The sequence below is a fragment of the Tachypleus tridentatus genome, chromosome 8 (genome assembly GCF_004210375.1).
Source record: "Tachypleus tridentatus isolate NWPU-2018 chromosome 8, ASM421037v1, whole genome shotgun sequence".
Taxonomy (NCBI): Eukaryota; Metazoa; Arthropoda; class Merostomata; order Xiphosura; family Limulidae; genus Tachypleus; species Tachypleus tridentatus.
Window position 1 is genome coordinate 47,829,903 of NC_134832.1, and position 20,269 is coordinate 47,850,171.

General features: G+C 34.1%; 2 protein-coding genes across 15 annotated transcripts in view; both read right to left on the reverse strand.

Annotated features, from left to right (window-relative positions):
* LOC143222344 (uncharacterized) overlaps window positions 1-3,722 on the reverse strand; it is a 48,065-nt gene extending 44,343 nt beyond the window's left edge. For 12 of the 14 annotated variants that reach the window (XR_013012185.1, XR_013012188.1, XR_013012186.1 and 9 more), the window contains exon 1: window positions 3,522-3,672. The gene's annotated coding sequence lies outside the window, so the exon portion shown is untranslated. Of the gene's footprint in view, window positions 1-3,521 lie in introns of all 14 variants that reach the window. The other 2 variants (XM_076448763.1, XM_076448764.1) reach the window with 2 other exon arrangements.
* Window positions 3,723-7,377: 3,655 nt separating this feature from the next.
* On the reverse strand, window positions 7,378-19,658 carry LOC143223901 (uncharacterized). Its single transcript, XM_076452376.1, has 4 exons — window positions 19,560-19,658; window positions 9,462-9,521; window positions 9,229-9,314; window positions 7,378-8,253 (listed from the first exon to the last, which is right to left on the reverse strand). Exons 1-4 carry the CDS (start codon window positions 19,656-19,658, stop codon window positions 7,866-7,868), a joined length of 633 nt encoding a protein of 210 aa, XP_076308491.1. The 3' UTR covers window positions 7,378-7,865.
* Window positions 19,659-20,269: the final 611 nt, after the last annotated feature.

Here is a 20,269-nt window from a genome sequence, read left to right on the forward strand (position 1 = left end):
GCATTTAAAGGAAAATACCATAAATTGTGTCAAGGATGTGGCAATATTATTATACATACATCACCATGACTGAATGGTTGACATATAAGGATAAGTACTTCTGCTAGACTTGTGAAACCAGTTCAACAGGGAAAAAGGAATATTTGTGGAATAAATGGTTTACATTTAAATGGGGTAAGAGTTAGCTTGTTTGCTAAGGCTATTGACTCAGGTAAAAGGGCAGCTTTATAACTAAACAGTGATGAGAACCAGGGTAAACTTGATGTAGAAGGAACAAAATGTAAAGAAAATAGTTGTACGTAATAAATCACAGAAGTCTGTTTTGAATTTCACACAAAGCTACTCGAGGGCTATCTGAACTAGCCGTTCCTAATTTAACAGTGTAAGACTACAGGGAAGGCAGCTAGTCATCACCACCCACCGCCACCTCTTGGGCTACTCTTTTACCAATGAATAGTGGGATTGACTGTCACAATATAATGCCCCCACGGCTGAAAGGATGAGCATGTTTGGTGCAACTGGGAGTCGAACGCCTTAACACACTTGGCCACACCGGGCCGATCACGGAAGTAGTTCTAAGCATATACTAATACCGATAATGCTATAACTAATGAAACCTTGGTCACAGTAAATGATGTATTTGTGAAATGTACAACTGTTGTTTTTTCTCGAAATTTTAATATGCCAAACTAATACTATTTTTCTCTTAGAAAAATAAAGTAAATGCCTTCTTATAGAACCAGTCAAAGATAATGATTTAAGGAACTAAAGTCTGGTTAAATACAGGTGATTGTGATGATAGAAATTTCAGTTTATACATTATTTAATAAGGATAGAGTGCTAAAGAGAGAGGGGTAATCTGTTAAAATTGAAGATATCTAAGATGTTAATAAGGAGAATGCAGCTGTTAATGAGGTCATAATTATGGGTAATTTTAATTTTAGACATATAGATTGTGAAATGTCAAGAGTTAACCAAAGGGTAAGACTTTTTTTTTGGGGTGGGGGGGTGAAACTGATCAGGATGATTTTCATCATTAATATGCCAGCACAGTGCTGGATCAAGATGACTACCAGGCCTAGGCACCTTCTGTTTGTAGGCCCTACCAGTCAAAAAGTTAAACCAGAAGTTAGATAAATTATAGATTTTTTAAGTATACACTGCTGTAGCTTTGCAAATGCTGTACAAATTAACATCTTTATCAATAATATACTAATACCCTATAATATATTCAATTATATTAAAAATGACTTAGTATGAAATAAATTATGGAATAAAAATGCCTTCTTAGTTAAATATATTTATGTGAATGTGACTACACAAACTAATAAATATATACAAAAACATATCATATAACTTATAGTAAAATATGTGTTTCATATTTTTATGTTTATTATTTTTTGGCCATCTAAGATTAAATGTTAAAGAAAATTCTTATGGACACGTAGTTTTTGAAGGTCCTTGGCACTGTACCTATTGTGCATAATAAATAATCCAGCTCCATGTCAGGGAATCCAAAAGGAACAAAACTATTTCATATTTACTGATTACTTTAAAACGTGATATCAGGGAACATCTTGTTTAAGTGACCATCGCTCGATTACATTTCATGTGTTACTGAAGATGGAGATTTTGGTCACAATTTTCAAAACGTAAACTTTGGAAGAATACGACAATAATTAACTGTTGTGAAATGAGCAATGGATTTAATTATAGACACTGATAAAATGTGAAAAAAAAAATATTACAAATAAATTTCAAATATTCAAGAAAGATCCTTAAGTGAGGAAAAAGGGTGTGACTGCAAGCAGAAAGTCAAGTTTTGTTGAAAAAGGTATAATAAATAAAGTATTATAAATTTAAGGTTAAACTAACTGTTGTAATAGGAGACTTCAAAGATGAAGAGAGGACTTATTAAATAAGAAACTAAGAAATCAAAACGGACACATGAAAACATTATACAGAAAATATAAAAAAAATATACAGATTTATTTAAATAAATTAAAGGTAAACAAAACATTACAATTAGAATACATTCTTCGACGGACGACTTGTTTATTAAATTCCACTTTTTTTTAATCATGAGGATTTAAGCAATATACCTCATCCTGAACATTTGTGTGAAAAAAATAATTCATTTTGAAGTTGTTAAAAACATAGTGTGAAGTATACAGAACAATAAAGCTTCTGGACTACAATACTAGCACAAAGGTTATAAAGAATGATATAAACTTGATGTGTGAACCACTTCCTACTATTTTTCCCAAGTTCTTATATGGCAGGCAGATACCATGGAACTGTAAATTGGTAAATGCCACTCCTAGTCTGAGAAGATGTGATGATGAACAAACCAGTAATTTTAGGCCTACTATTCTTACATGAAAATAATAACCTCTATAGGTGTAAAAGATAAACTGACTCATTAGATAGAAAACTGGCTGGATGGAAAAAAGTAGAGGTTAGTTATAAAAGGGGCTCAGTCTAACTATATTAATGTTGCAGTGTTAAAACCTTTGCTCTTTTTTTATTTCAATCAGACATAAAGGAAGAAATGGTCAATAAGTTACTGAAATTTGGCAGTTTTGATGGGAATAACCTTTACAATAACAGTTATGGAAGAAAAGGATCTTGCTGTTGTTAACAATAAGCCAATTAGGATTTAAGGTTGAATCTAAAGAAATACTGAATACAACTTAGAAGTCTAAAAATGTTATAATTTTACTATAGAGGTCACTGGTTAGGCTACATATGGAATATTGTGTTCAGTCTTAGGCTCTTCACTTGGAAAGTATGCTAAGTTATTAAAAAAGGTTAAGAGATGTGTTACTAGTACTAGCATGTGAGTTGAAATGGAAAGATTATCATAATGAGTTAAGATTAAGAACTCTGGAATTTTCTCTCAAAAGAAATTAGAGTAAACTTAACTGAAATGTCTACTTTAAGATTTAGGAAATTACTAATGTTGCTACATTATTTTTGTACTTAATAAATTAACGTGCAGAATGATGGGACTGTGGTTACACAAATATAAATTTTGGCAGAGTAAGACTAGCAGTCATTCATATCTTAGATAATTTTATTTTACTAATTACATTGCTGGCCTCTAGAAAGAGTTGCCTTCAAATGTTGTGAAAGCAGCAACATTAATTAATGTAACGTTTAACAAACACATGTAGTAAGAAAAAGATTTGCATTTTAATTTACGAATTATTTAGTTTTGTCAATGTGACAATGATAGTCCACGTAGACCAACATGTAAATTTCATCTTAAAATTGAAATTAAACTTCGACTTATTTTTCAGTACCACCCAAACTATTATTTAATATTTAAAAGAATATACAAATAACAACACAAATTACTTAAACGTGGATCAGCAGAACAATGAAGTTAGCCTTTCATTCAAATTTTAAAAGCCTTAACCGAATTAGGCTTAAGCATGTTAGGCTTAGCTTATAGTAGAAATTAAAATCGATACCAAAAATCAGAAAGTAAACAAAAAATACTTAGTAAATTAGATTACCTTAATCGTAATAATTACTTTTCTCAGCTATAATTTCTCTTTATTTTCATAAAAACCACCCTAATTAAACCATTAACACTGTACCAAGTTTTACAGAATGTATATCCTTTCAAAACTTCACTCCACCATTCGCACCTGCCATGCTATTAATAAGATAATTCGCCCTCTAACGCAAACATATATTTCTCTTTATCAAAATTTTAAATTTCCAAATGAACTGTTTTTTCTTATTTAAAGTTAATCACTTTCAGTTATATCCAAAAGATAAACAAAATATTTACGTTGCTAGAGAAAGTTACTAAAAATAATTGGGGTAATATGTTAGAATACTAGAGTTGTTTTTTTTTACAATTATTTCATACACACATTTGATTATTTTACACAGTACACCGTGTTTTTCCGAAAATAAGACAGGGCTTATATTAATTTTCACTCCAAAATATGACACTAGGGCTTATTTTCGGGGGATGTCTTATTTTGATATATTAAAAAATGAAGTTACAAAGTAAAAATTATAAGACCTCTAAATAAATAGAAATTACGAAAAACATTAAGAAACTCATTAACAGGAATTTATTCAAAAACAATCATATCATCATCTTCTGGAATGTCTTGCAAATCATCTGTTTTTAAAATTCCTGCTGAGTTTTCACTTAACTCAATTTCTTGTAGAATTTTCGCACCTACTCTCTCATGTTGAGCAATAGAGGTTTCATGGAATGAGAATTTCTTATCCAAGTAGCCTGCTCGTAACGCGTTGGCAATACAGTTGTCTGTAATTTTGTTCCATGAGTTTGTCACCCAAGTTACAATCTCTTGTAACCCGGGCTAGAGTGAAAATGACTAAAAAAATTATATTCTATTTAATGTTGCAAACTATTAAACTAACCATTTAAAATAAACTATTATTAAACTATTAAACTAATTGATTAATACTTAAACAAACTAATTAACTAACTATTAAACTAATTAATAAATTATTTTTTTTTATTTCTTTCCTCTTCCTGCCACTCTTAACTAGGGCTTATTTTAAGGGTAGGGCTTATATTAAAACTATCCCCAAAACTCACACTAGGTTTTATTTTATGGGTAGATCTTATTATCGGAGAAACACGGTATTTGTAGGTGTCTTTTCTGAGAGCAAAGCCACATTGGGCTGTCTGCTGAGTCCACGGTTGGAAATCTAACCCCTTTATTTTAGCGTTATAAATTGTGGCTTTGCTATAAGAAAATGCACACACAACTTTAGATCTAGTTGTGGATTTTTAGTTTTCTGTATTGAAATAATTGAGAATGTATAATATAGTTATAGAATATTAAATTTTTGTGGTATTAGAAATGTAAAACCAACTACTGTCAAGTGTTTTTTGTTAACTTATTGTGTCTAAATTGTACTAGAATATCATCTGACAATTGTAATTATTTTCCATCGCTCATGCGTTAGCTGTAGAACATCTAAAATTGATTAAATTGTGGCATCACTAAATTGCCGTAATTAAACGTATGCTTTGTGAGCGAACTGTATTTAAATTTAAGGCTTGATTGTCGGGGTTTAGGCAGTTGTCAGATTTAGTTTGATTTGTTTTGAATTTCGCGCAAAGTTACGCGAGAGCCATCTGCGCTAGCTGTCCCTAATTTAGCAGTGTAAGACTAGAGAGAAGGCAGCTAGTCATCACCACTTACCGTCAACTCTTGAGCTACTCTTTTACCAACGAATACTGGGATTGACCATCACATTATAACGCCTCCACGGCTGAAAGAACGAGCATGTTTGGTGTGACGGGAATTCGAACTCACGACCCTCAAGTTACAAGTCGAGTGCCTTAACCACCCGTCCATGCAGGGCCTTATTTGTTTGCATTCGTATGGCGATGCAATGGTGTTGCGTTATTTATCAGGCACGAAAAGGCAAAGAATGAACTAAATATGTTTTCTTGCATGTTCGTATATCATACCAAAGTAATTGTCTTTAAAATTAATTTATGAACATTGTAGATTTGCACTCATATAAAATATCGTGCGTTAAACGTTGTTCATTTTCGTTCGAATAAACTGTTTGAAGTTTTACTGTACAATTGTCCAATAGAAATATTGGGTTTCCTTGTGACCCAGCACGTATATACGCACGATCTTACCGACAAACATTGTTCATTTAATTACATAAATAGGTATATGGTATTTTGAAAAAAAAAAAAAATCATGTCATAATTTCAAAAGTAAACCTCAAATTTATATATTTTAGAAATTTAACTTCCATCTTAGAAGATAATTTTTCTATAAAATCTCCCTTATTTTGAACAAATATAGTTAAATGTTCAGGACCACACTATTCTTCAAACACATTGTCTCCAGCAGCACAGTGGTATGCCTGCAGACCTATACTACTAGAAACCAGGTTTCAATACCCGTGGTAGGTAGAACACAGATATCCTATTGTATAGCTTTATGATTAACTCAAAGCAAACATAAATTGCTACATACACACACACACATGCAAATATGTGAAAAAGCTGGATAGGCAATACAAAATCTCTACTAATTCAAAAACTACATCTTCCATGATCGTGTGTGCTGAGTGGAGATCTCGAATATATGAACAAATGTGTGTTTGGTTTATATGTATTTGGTTTGGAATATAAGACCTATCATGAAGGTTTAGAAAAATGATATGAAACAATATTGTTGAATAATTAGTGAGTCTTTTACGCTGAAGGATTAGATGTTGTTTTAGTGAATTTGTTAGTCTGCAGGTCTGTTAATTCAGTTTTGTAAGTATTGAGGTTGTGTTTTAATGAAGTGCCGGAGATGTAAGAAGTAATTTATTTTTTAGCTAAGTGGCTACCAAATGATTACTTAGTGTAATTTGTGAATTCTGTTCTGTTGTTAGTTTGTGGAGTTATTTGAGTTCTAGAATTTGAAATTCTAGGAATAAAATGCTTTTGTTATCACTAAGTGGACTGTATATGACAATCTTTCTTTTGTCTGAATAATTAATACACAATAATAACAATTAAAACTATTGCAAAGGCGAGTATGTTTGGTGCGACGGGGACACGAACCCGCGACCCTCAGATTACGAGTCGCACGCCTTAACCCACCTGGCCAGGCCTGGGCCTCATTTTTTTAATGCACAACATTTTATCGCATTTCGTATGAACATAGGCCTAGTAACAAATGATACAAAAAATGTTAAATACTGCAGTAAATAGATTTATCAACTCCCGAATGAAATTTTATAATTCTAAATACGATTTTTATATACTTACCCACTTGAACCTACTAATATAACAGAATTTTCAATTGAATAAATATTTTTGCATGTGTAAAAGTTATTCTTAACTGCACATTATGAAAACTTGTTTGAGGTTTTGTTTCTTTTAGCCATTATAATATTCTGATTTCCTAGTTTAAGGTTTTTGGTGTTTTAAACTTTTCTCCTTTTCTTCTTTTTTATTTTAAGTTTTTTTTTGGTAATTTAAGTTTTTTTCTATTTTTTTAGTTTATTTTAAACTATTTGATATTTTGAACTTATCCTGTGTTCTTGTTTCTTAGTTCATTTTGAGAATTTTAATCGTTTCTCCTATTTTTATTTTTTAACTTATTTTCAGGTTTTGTTTTTCTAAACTGTTTTCTTTGTTTTTATTTTTCAGTTTATTTTAAGGTTTTTGGTGTTTAAAGTTTTTCCTCTCTTCTAATTTTTTAAATTATTTTTAAGATTTTCGAGGTTTTAAGCTTTTCGTCTGTTATTATTTCTTGGTTTATTGTATGGTTGTTTCGTGGCAATGTTATAAGTAAAACAACGCCATACCAAATTTTAAATTCCTCATTTTGCTGTAAATAAAATTCACAAATACAGTCACACGGAAATAAATATCTTTATTTGCGAGTTGTTATTTTCGTTAATTTACAGAATATATATTTTATTCAGAATAAGCAATGTTCATCTCACTCTAATTCATCACAAAACAAGGCAATCGGGAACTGAAGTAAATATTGCAGAAACAAATGTGTTACAAATTTCCCGTATTTCAGTAAAATTGTGTTTGTTTTTCATTACCGGAACAGCTCTTACTTTAATTGAATTAGTTCACTTAATTTCTAGCAGTGAGGACTATAAACCATTTCACTACCCGATTATCATTATTTTTAGTTATTCTACTCTAGCACATATATTATCATCCTTCAATCTCTCTCTATATATATATATCAATTGAAGAAAAATAATTCTTGGATTAAAGCAAGCATCTAAGAAATATAATCTTTTAAACTTTATTATTTCAAGTTAAGGAAATTTCATTTATTGTGACATCGTAACAATTTTTTTTTTTTTTTGCTTTAGCCTAACTAAACTATCATTGTAATGTTATTGATTTCACACGTACAACCGCTTCGAATTCTAATATAATCTAATCGCCAGGTAACGTTTGTACCATACTCTCTAACCAATGCATATGTAAAACTATACTTTTGAATACAGTGAGAACGATGTATCAGAGAAGGAGAAAGGAAGCGACAAGGACGCCCCCTCACTCCTTCCAGACAGGAAGTTTGATAAAATTTTTGCGTGGAATTTCTATCGTGGTAAAGCTCGAGAATTCGGCCAGATTTCGAAACTCCTCCCATTGGCTGAATGATTTCCGACACCGAAGGGCAACATTCAGACGAATGAGCAATCCTCACAGGGAACTGCGTGTGTTTTCCAACTTCGAAAGGATCCCAGGCCCATTCTCTGCTGAGAGTAATAAATATAAGATAAAAGCCATGAATAATTTATTAATGTATGACACGAATAAATTACTGAACAAAATCACCATCAAAGTAAATCATGACACTTTGCATTACTAATTGTGTACGCGAAAAACAAATTATTATATGGTAATAAATCAACAACAAAATATGGAAATATGTACAACCCATTAAACTCTAGGTTTTCTATTATCTCTCATATATTTTATGTCCCCCAGAGTTGTTTTTATTTCGTAAGGCCTAGCGTCGCTTTTGTAGAAAACATTCAATAAACTAATAATATTATTGTTGAAAATAAAACCTTTTTGTTTTCTAAACACCTATTCTCACAGTGCTGTATACAATGAATTCATTTAAAATAAGTATTAGTTATCACCAACAGATGCTTGAGAAATAAAAACCTTCTTTATTTCTTTTATCTAGATAGCCATTCGGTTTTCAGTGTATCTGAAACTATCTAGAGCAAATCTTAATTTACAATGATATAATTTAAGAACTCGCGAGTGAAATGAAATATATTTTTCTCAGCGAAATCATTAATAAAAACATCATATATATATTTATATGTTATTCATTTTCATGAACAACTGTTAGAGTGTGAATCAGATTGAGCAAGCGAATTATAATTATTAGTGAATTTGTTTAGTTCACTTTTAAATCAGGTTTTTACGTAAAAATTTACGACACAGCATTGTATATTTTCGTTTATTTTAACACTTTTTATTTATTTATTTACTATTATTTTCTTATTTGAAATAACTTTAGTGTCATTAAAAATAATTGGCGAATTAGCAATGCTTTATGACTTGAAAGCATGACTGTGTTGATTGTAAAAGTATTCAACATTCAGTAGGAATGTTGTCTTATCGGCTTGGTGTTTTTTTATCTTTTAGTTGAAAGTAAATATAAGACTTTGAAAAGAAACTTAGTTTGAGAGTCAGATAACGAAGTGTAACCTTACCTAGCGTACTTCTGTTTCCATGAAACAGGCCTAGCAGAATTGTGATTGATGGGGCTTCCAAAGCCACAAGAAATCAACAAGAGACACTACAGGGGATAAAAATAGAGTAGTTAATCATGCACGTGTGGATACCCTAAGAAAACATGTGCACTGTGGAATAAAAGTTAACATGGTAGAATTTCGCTTTACATTATTACCTAATTCACCTAAGCTTATTTGCCCCATATACTCACGTGGCGAGAGAACGCGTGCTCTGATTGACGGCAAAATGATCCAGTTGTCAACTGCCGGTTCTAATTTCATCTCAGTTTTTCCTGCTCTTAATGCAACGGTGTTATCTTTGCCTGTGTGCACACTGAAAGTCAGTAAAGCAATAGCTGTATTGGTTTTACTCTATCGCACCGAAAAACTAACAAAATAGCCTCTAATTTTATCGTTAGTGATTGGTTGATTTTGTTTATAATGATGTTTTTTGTTTTTTCTTCATGAACTGACACTGAACTGAACCGTGAATCATGTTACATAAAACTACGAACAAGAACATTATATAGCTATACCAAAATTACCTCATTTACAGCCTTGAATGGTAGTTTTATAAGGGCACAAAAATTAGATTTTAATGCAAAAGTTATTTGGTTTGTATTAAAACTACGAACTTAAATTGACGATGCTAATTATCTTAATTCACTCTATGTTTACTTAAGACATTTCTGAGTAAGCCCTAATTTTCAATTGAAAAATCAGAGGTGGCAGCTAGTCAAAAGGGTCTGCCTCCAACTCTTGGTCTAGTCTTGTTTTACCTAAATATGTGATAGTTGAAGTGCAAAATGTTTCTGTAGAAACCAGACGTGAACAAGTAGATCCTCCTATTAATCGTTCTGGCATATTAACCAACAGACCACGTCTAACTGTTCATTAGCGCTACGTGGCAGGCTATTTCACTGGGTTACGTACAGGATCTATAACATTCTTGCACACAAAAAAAATGTGCATATTATTTCTGATACAGACAAATTCAGAAATATGAGTGCACTTCGTCTTACACTCCAAACTTGTAAACTAAAGCAGGAAATATAAACGATTTTGTTTTGTTTGTTGCACAAAGCTACACAGTGGGCGTTATAAGCTTTTAGGCCTTCCGCTGAGCCGCCAGTCCGTTTGTATTTTTCAATTTTAGAAAACACGTTAATGTTTGTATTGTTTTAAAATGCATACTCACCGTTTTGTATTAACTTTCATTGAAAAACGTAGCCCATGGTTCACTGATATTAAAACGTGAAATACTAGTACAAAAATCAAACGGAAAATTAAGAAAATATCTCAGTAAATACTGTAATTATTACTTTTGTGCAAAAATAAGTTTTCCGTAATGAATAAAAATGTTCATCATTTTTCTTTCGAAATTTACTGCTTTAGAAAACGTAACCATTGAAATATTTGAAAGAGATAAAATTTGTTAAATAAAAATATTGGAAAACGGCTAAGTGTAAAAACACTGAAAACCTTTTGCGAAAAGACAAAATGCCTTCATTGTGGAACCGTAGCATCAACCAATGGATAAATGAGTGATCGCGTAAATATTCTTCAAAATGTAGAGAAGATGGGAAAATTAAATACATGGCACAACAAACAATGGTAATGTTGTTGATGTTTCAGGCCTGAACTGTTTCTTCTCCTGAGAAAAAAACAATCAAACTACAGAACAGTTGCACAACGCTCCATGTTTATGGTGTTTTTTTTTTAATTTCTCGCAAAGCTACTCAAGGGCTATTGCGCTAGCCGTCCCTAATTTAACAGTGTAAGACTAGAGAGAAGGCAGCTAGTCATCACCACCCATCGCCAACTCTTGGGCTACTCTTTTACCAACACATAGCGAGATTGACCGTCACATTATAATTCGGATTACGAGTCGAGCGCCCTAACCATCTTGCCGACCCGAGTCTTTCCGAGAAGTTGACCGAAGAAACGGACAAAATAAATTAGAACTCCCACGTAATGGATTTTATTACTCAATTATTATTCGGTCTTTTGGATGGACCCAATGGTTATTGTTATTATTACTATATTTTATTATTTCAAACCTGGGAACGTGATTATTTTCACTAAGTTATAAATAAGTAATAAATAATAAACGTTTTCTCAATATTTCAAGCACTTCATTTACGCGGAGTTAATTTGCAGATTATTATGACCTAAGCCTTTTCACTTATAATAATGCCTTGATTTATAACCCAGTTGAAAGAGCTTCAGTACTTTTAACGCCAATCGGCGATGCTGAACAGTGAACTTTACTCAAACGTAACCGGATTCAAATTCGAAAGCATAGAAAAAAACACAATTAATGACGTAAGAGGCTACATCTATAGGAGTTTATTTAAAGCAAATGTGCTTAATTTTCAGATTAAATCCTCTCTGACGTAGGTAGATTCGTTATCGCGAGCTTATAAAGTAGATATTTATTCTTCAAAACACCACAGGAATTTCTACCTTCTGTAGTCTTCGGAAGTCGTCCCTCTGGAGATTAGACACGAACTACATGTCATCAGAGGTTATCTCTCATTATTGATTACCAGAAATTGAAACGGCTCGGCATGGCCAAGCGTGTTAAGGCGTGCGACTCGTAATCTGAGGGTCGCTGGTTCGCATCCCGGTCGCGCCAAACATGCTCGCCCTTTCAGCCGTGGGGGCATTATAATGTGACGGTCAATCCCACTATTCGTTGGTAAAAGAGTAGTCCAAGAGTTGGCGGTGGGTGGTGATGACTAGCTGCCTTCCCTCTAGTCTTACACTGCTAAATTAGGGACGGCTAGCACAGATAGCCCTCGAGTAGCTTTGTGCGAAATTCCAAAACAAACAAAATAAACAAGAAATTGAAAACAGTGGGTTAGAACACCGAAAAATAAGTTAATTTTATACTAATAAAGATTTTAAGGTAAACAAAACATGGAATAAATAAATAAATGTTGTTGATGTTTCGAGCCTAGACCCTTGTCCAAAAAACGTTAATATAAAATACTCAGAATAGTTAGTTGTTGAGTCTAAATGGAAACAATAATAATTTTATTTAAAAACATTGCTCTTTGTTTACTTACACCGTTTATTAGATATTATTTGTTATTTTGCCACCAGTATTATAGGAGATGATTTCATGTATACATAGAGCGTTTGGCCCAGCACGCGCGAAATTAAAAAACAAACAAACAAACTTCTCGGAGATCGAAGCGTAAAACGTAATTGTACGTCATTTTTGCCGACTTTATTCGTATTATGTGTCTAACAGTGGCGTAGATCCGGGGGAGGTGGTATACAGCCCCCTTCATTTTGGGTGGGGGGTATGGTGCATACAATCAAACCCCCCAACAGTTTGGTGTCTTGAATTGTTTTATTGCATCACAGGCCTACAAATTGTGTGTTTGTTCTTGTGATTCTCGTGTTCTTATCAATTGAATTACATAATTAGGCCTAGATGTAGGCTTTTTCAGTAGTCAAAATGTACATCTTTAATATAGGCGTGCTTCTAAGCTTTTCGATCTAAGCGATAGTTCGTAAGTATCAGTCAGTAGGCCTAAGTATACACGCAAGTATCATGGCAACAAGATTACTCTGTGACTGCATGTTTGCAGCTTTCAGGCTCAGATATTACCAATTTGCAAATGGAACAGTCCATATAAGTGGTTGCAAAAATCATCCACCCCATCGGGTGTAAAAAATCTACGCCCCTGGTGGTCACAACATATAACTGTGTATAACAATAATGGAACAATTATTTATTCCTTTTTCCTTTTTTTTTTAGAACATTTTAATGCAAAATTTGCGTGAACTTGGGGAAAATGTTTCTCAGTCTTAACAGTATTACGGAACTTTATATGTACAGCTAAAAATTCATACGAGGACTGTACGTACTCGAATAAACCTATTCCAGAAGTATTATCAACAGATTAGATTAGGTCTCTACATACACTACCAGATCAACACAAGGTCTGTTGGTTACTGCCCCGAAGGCTACGACGATCCTACTGACCTAGAAATTTTGTAAAATCCAGTTTCATCGATGGACCTCAAAGTTACATTAGCTTCTAAGCACCCTCTCAATAGGCTTAACCCGGTTCTTTATAATGACAAAAATATCGTATTTGAATCACACAGCCAATGAATAAGCCAACAGTTACTCACGCCAAAAAACATATTGTCCAAGTAAATTAACGTAATTTAAAGGTTGCAGAATAGACAAATCATTTAGTGAGTCTACCCTTTGGAATTTTTAAAACAGACGTACAATTAAACAGTTTTAAAACTTTGCCGACAGTGGCGGCGCCAGGATATTTTCGTTGGGTGGGGGGCTGAGGTAAACTGTGGAGGGGCTTCTTAAAATGCCATCAATATGAAGTATAGATGGTAAATTATAATAATGTAAATACCAAGGTACATTTCAGAAAGGTGTGCTATTTTGAACTGCGTTTTCAATGCAGTTTTCATTGGAAACACATACTCTGATTAATAATTCATTATTACAAATTAGAAATAATCTGTTTATGAAAAATCTGTTTATCAAGTAAAATCCCTGATGATCTGTTGTAACTTGAAATCAACGTGGTTGTCTAATCTTCGTCAAAGCTCAAGATAGAATGGCATTACACAGGAACAGGCAATACAGCGCATGAGTTTCAGTGCATTCAGTGTGTTGCTATGAGACGATGGACGATGAATTTGTATATAATTAGACATAATATTAAAAGATGGTTGCTTGGGACATTTTCACAAGGGACAATCTGAGATAGAGGTACGGTTCTCCTCAGAAGTTGATTGTTTGGGACGTTTTCACAGAGGACAAACTAGGGTGGGCCCATAAGCGCTCTTTAGGGTTCGTTTATTTCTTGTTTTTTAAATTTCGCACGAAGCTACTTGAGGGCTATCTGTGCTAGCCGTCCCTAATTTAGCAGTGTAAGACTAGAAGAAAGGCAGCTAGTCATCACCACCCACAACCAACTGTTGGGCTACTCTTTTACCAACGAATAGTGGAATATAGTAACGCCCCCACAGCTGAAAGGGCCAGCATGTTTGGTGAGTTGTTTTTTGTTTTGCAAAGCCACAAAGGGCTATCTGCTCAGCCCACCGAGGGGAATCTAATTCCTGATTTTAGCGTTGTAAATCCGGAGATATACCCATGTTTGGTGAGACAGGGATTCGATCCCGTGAGTTGCAGGTCATTGACAACAGTATAACGATAAAATCGGCAATTCGCTGATCTTCCATCCAACTTTGTGAACTTACGAAAATGGATCTTGGAACCCTTTTGTTCGTGGCATTGTTGTTCATGCGATGTAGTCTTCATTGTCCGAAGATATTATGAACTTATCTTCTGTTAGATATTTGTTTGTTTGTTTGTTTTGGAATTTCGCACAAAGCTACTCGAAGGCTATCTGTGCTAGCTGTCCCTAATTTAGCAGTGTAAGACTAGAGGGAAGACAGCTAGTCATCACCACCCACCGCCAACTTTTGGGCTACTCTTTTACCAACGAATAGTGGGATTGACCGTCACATTATAACGCCCCCACGGCTGAAAGGGCGAGCATGTTTGGCACAACCGGGATGCGAACTCGCGACCCTCAGATTACGAGTCGCACGCCTTAACACGCTTGGCCATGCCGGGCCGTTTGTTAGATATATAAAATCGCAGTTCTGCAGACAGTGTATGTGTGTTAGTATTAATGTTTTAATGTGCTTAAATATTAACAAGTTCGGTTTCTTGTATACCAACAGAATGGCTTTGTTTATGTACAGATAAGGTGTTCATGTTTTAATTGCTTTTGAAAATCTGTAACGTGATTTCACGCCTCTATTTGGTCAACATTCATGTACAGTGAAAAGTCAGGGGAGCGGTAGACAAGACGATTGGTCAAAATTTGACCTTGCTGTGTTTTGTATATTATTGCTACAGTGCAAATTTCGGTATTGAGCTCAACAGTATATAATAATGATAATCAGAACGAGCACGCCATCTAGCGGCTCAGCGGTAAGCCTGTAGAACTACAACATTAAAAAGAAAACGTTTCGACACCCTTGTTAGGCCTAGCATGGGTTGTCCCTTAAATAGTGTTGGGTTTACTTTTAAATATACAAACTTGTTTGTTTTTAAGCACAAACTTACACAATGAGATCGCTGTGCTCTGCCAACCACGTGCATCGAAAACCCGTTTTTAGCGATGTAAGCCCGCAGACATTCCTCTGTGCCAAACAAACAAAAAATACAAACAACAGAGAGCACGAGCACAATCAGCCCCATTAATCTTCCACATGATTACAATACGTAACACAATGTTTAATTTTTCTTGTTCCTGGACAGAAAGTGTCATTTCCCAACTGCTTACGCCTAAAGTGAACAGAAAAGACCTGTTTTTCTTTAAATTTTGCTTTTGTGACCTGGGAGTGTACAACAAAAACATGATGGGAGACTATATTTTGGATCTGATACGTGAAAGTGATTTACATTACAGTCACAAATCTTGAAAAAATACTCACTTCTAAACATTTTTGTATAACTTTAGTATAAATACATGTAAATCTTGATACATATGTTGTTTTATTCAGACCTTATGTAAATGAAAATGTGCAAATTTGTCCGTTTTTTACATAGAAAATAGGTTAACTTCTAAATTTCTTTATCCAGATCACAAAGGTAAAGTTTGAAGGGAATATTGGCCATTTTCTATAACTTTACAACATAAGTGATTAAGAAATAACATATACTATCCAGGAACAAAGTTTGTGTCACATAGTGCGTCATCTTGTCCATTAAACGACTTTGTTATTGGGACTTTTTGCTATAACAAGTTTTATTTAAACATTCATCACATACACAGAACGGCCCTGCATGGCCAAGCGCGTAAGGCATTCGACTCGTAATCCAAGGGTCGCGGGTTCGAATCCCTGTCGCACCAAACATGTTCGCCCTTTCAGCCGTGGGGCGTATAACGTGACGGTCACTCCCACTATTCGTTGGTAAAAGAGTAGTCAAAGAGTTGGCGGTGGGTGGTGATGACCAGCTGCCTTCCCTCTAGTCCTACACTGCTAAATTAGGGACGGCTAGTGTAGATAGCCCTCGTGTAGCTTTGCGCGAAATTCAAAAAACAAACATAGACAGAACAACCTGAACTCAATACTACTTTTATCAGTTTCAAACTTCGCGAGTTATTTTTCGTTTCTCTACGTGTCACTATGTATAAAGTTATTTTCTGAAAATGTATTAGAAACTGAAAAATCTAGAAACTTTCTCTGGAAATAATTCTAAGAAAATGAAATTAACAGTTAATACCAGCATTTTTTAAACTGGATAATAGAAATATAGCTTTGGTTAAAGATTTCAGATTTCGTCTCTCTGTGATCGAAAAAATGTAACAAATAAGTTTTTTTTCTTATTTCACAACATATCTGGTAGCCAAAGACGTAATTTGCAATTTATAAGCTAAAATTAATCACGACTGTTAATTAATTTCCGAATTTTAAGGTTCGTTTCGTTGAAGTATTCCCTCAAAAAACGAAATGTCGTAAGATACAATTCATAGGCTGACTTGTTTTGTTTTTCGCGTAAAACTACATGCGCTAGCTGTGTCTATTTTTAGTAATGATAGACAAGAAGGAAGCCAGCTGGTAAACACCACCAGTAGCCATTTCTTGAATTATTCCTTACCAACGAACAGTGTGATTGACTATACTTTATAACGGATCCACGCATTACAAGGCGAGGATGTTCGATGACCTTGATTCGAAACCAGGAGAAATGTGCTCCAATCACCAAGCTACACCATAACCAACAGAAAGATTCGTTCGAGGGACATTCATTCAGTTCTGGAAGTGTTTTCTCAGTTTCTACAATCAATGTTCTTGGAGGTTTTGTACTAAAATAATAACCCTAAAGACTAGAGTAAACCTAAAGTTGATATAAACTAGTGTTAAACAACAGACATCGTCTCGTAAATAGCGTCGGTTCCACTCTTCCGTTCTATTCGGCACTAGAATATTATTTTCAGAGTTATTTAACACTTAAAGTTCGTTCGTTTTGTTTTAATTTCGCACAAAGCTACACGAGGGCTATCTGTGCTAGTCGTCCCTAATTGAGCACTGTAAGACTAAAGGGAAGGCAGCTAGTCATCACCACTAACTGCAAACTAGTGGACTACTCTTATATAAACGAATAGTGGAATTGACCGACACGTTATAACGTCCCCATGGCTGAAAGGGTGAGCATGTTTGGTGCGAAGGGAATTCAAACCCGCGACCTTAACCCACCTGGTCATGCCAGGCCAATACTAAAAGTATCAATGTGCTTAGTATAAAACATATAGTTGTTTTAATAAAGATAAGTTTACATTGTAATACTATCTTTTTTTCTTCTTTTTTTTTACGATGTCATTGTTTAGGTGGCGTCTCTAGATGAATCAGTAAAAGTCAAAGGTAGAGAGAAAAACTATTTCGTCAGTATGCGTCACGACGTGTTGGCCCACTACTTTATATAAGGAAAAGACTGGACTATGCGGATCTCTTGTCAAAATACGATACCACAGAAGTGGGATTCGAGATCGTATCGTAGCAACAGAATTATGTGTAAAAATAAACAGTGTTGTGAGCTTTCTGTTCAAAGAGTGGATCAGTAGCTGAAAGATAGAGTTTCTTAAACATTTGGAAAAGGACTGAAAGAGAAGTTTACGATTGTAAAAAAATAAATCACTCACCGAGGAGTAGAATGGACACAATTACATATTTAAATGAGTTCTTTGTTAAGGCTACTGGTGTTTACATAAAGTTATAATGTAGCTACAGCATTGACATGGAGGTACTCACACGTGCTTACATCCAATATTGCTCCATTTGACAATTTTCTTCTTGTACAACTATAGAAAAAGAACTTTTTTAAAATACATCGTAAGATTGTGTTATTTGTTTAAATAATATTTATAATTAAGTTCGTTTCCGAAACAAAACTCGGTATTTTTCGAAATTTCTTCACGTAGTGTGGCTTGATCAGGTTCGGGGTGATAGCGTTTGTTTACTATAACTTTGGTTGGATCGGGTTCTGGGTCACATGTTTATTTACTGTATAATAAACTATTACTTTGATTGAATAAATAGATAACCTATCACTCCAACTACACCCACTATCGCTTGGCATTGAAATCAGTTCATTAGAATTTAATTGAATGAATATGTTCTACAAGAGTCTCTTACATTTTGGTTCGGTGTACAAACTTCAAGTTATAAGAACCACTGTTATTAAAAACATGTTTCAGAATTTTACGTCTCTTAGAATCCTTTCCAATGGTGTTTCGCAAACTAATTTTAAGGATCTATTCTTTTCGTTGTCGTAGAAGAAAAAATGAAACACTAATGAAGTATTAATACCTCGAACTATTTTTTGTATAATGGAGGAAATAGTTATTATTCAGTGAAGTTATCGATATTCTTAAATATAAGTTTAGTTATTTATTTAATATTATTAGTATTTAGTTAAATAGGCAAAAATCTAAATCAAATCGACTTGCAAAAGTGTTAACTTAGATATGTGATATGCAGGCATGTCTTCCACATTATCCTATTAGTGTAGGAATATTTAACATTTCTTTTGCTTAATTAATTTCTACGCATTGTTGGTAAAAAATGAGTGGCTTAGTAAAACCAATGGTTGTTGTTTTCTCTAGACATATTTTTCTATCTTTTCTGGCATGACCAGGTTGTTAAGGAACTTGACTCGCAATCTGAGGGTCATGAGTTCAACACCGTATCCCACTAAATGTGTTCCCCTTTTACAACCATGAAGGCGTTATTATGTTGAGGTAACTCCCACTATTAGTTGGTAAAGTCTAACTCAAGAGTTGGCGGTAGATGATTATGACAATTTTCCTTCTCTCTAGTCTTTCACTGCTGGATTAGGTACAGCAAAACGAACTTCCTTTGGAAGCCATCTTTAGATGAAAACACATTAAGATAAATAGTTAAAACAGACACTTGCACAACATTACATGAGCTTCCAAGAAAGCTAGGCACAAACATAGTAAGCATTGCCAACCACCTATGTGCGATTGGAAAGATGAAAAAGTTGGATAAGTGGGTTCCGCATGAGCTGGCTGAAGATCAACAAAATTAGCGTTATAAGACCTGTCAAGGATGACGCTCCAAAAATTAAACGAATTGGGAATCGATTTTCTGCTTCATCCACCTTATTCCCCAGACCTTTCCCCTAGAGATTTTTATTTTCTGAGCACTTTGACAACTTTTTGAACAATAAATGCTTTCAAAACCAGGCAGCTGCAGAAGAAGCTTTCAGGGAGCTCACTGACCATAGAAACTCTGCTTTCTAGGACAGGGCTGTAAACAGCATCGTTACACATTGGTGAAAGTGTGTGTGTCGAAGCAAAGGCTGACTTTGATAAAAGCATGTCTTACAACACTGTTTTATACTTTTGCAAACTTAGCAGTTCAAAAACGACATTTATTTATGGGCAACCTAATAATATATACTTTGTGTGGGGTGATAAGTTAGTGACTTCTCAGATCCGTCTTAAAAACAAGTCAACTTTACTGGCCGAGTGGATGATGTCTGTATGTTAAGACCTACGAATGCATGAGAGAATAACCAGTTACGAGTTAAGCTATCGTAAGAGAAAGAATATGAGATTTCTTGCAAAATTAGAGCCTTTTGTTTTTCTTCAGTTCTACTTGGTTTTCATCATGATTGGTTCTGTAAAAATCCAACTTGACAGAAGAAAAGCCAAAGCTCTATTTACTGATCCAGTGAAGACAAATGTCTAAGTATGTTAGACAACGACGCAATCTTTTTTTGTTTTTGCTTTGTGAGATAATAAAGATTATTTTACACTTAAAATCACACGTGTCCAGTCTAATTATTTCTCACAGCTTTAAACTCAATATAATTTTCAATAACTCTACCGATACTGCTCCAGGGTAGCTCAGCGGTAAGTCTGAAAGCTTATAACTCTAAAAATTGTTTTAGTATCCGCACTAGTTATAGCATTGTTTGTCCACAATG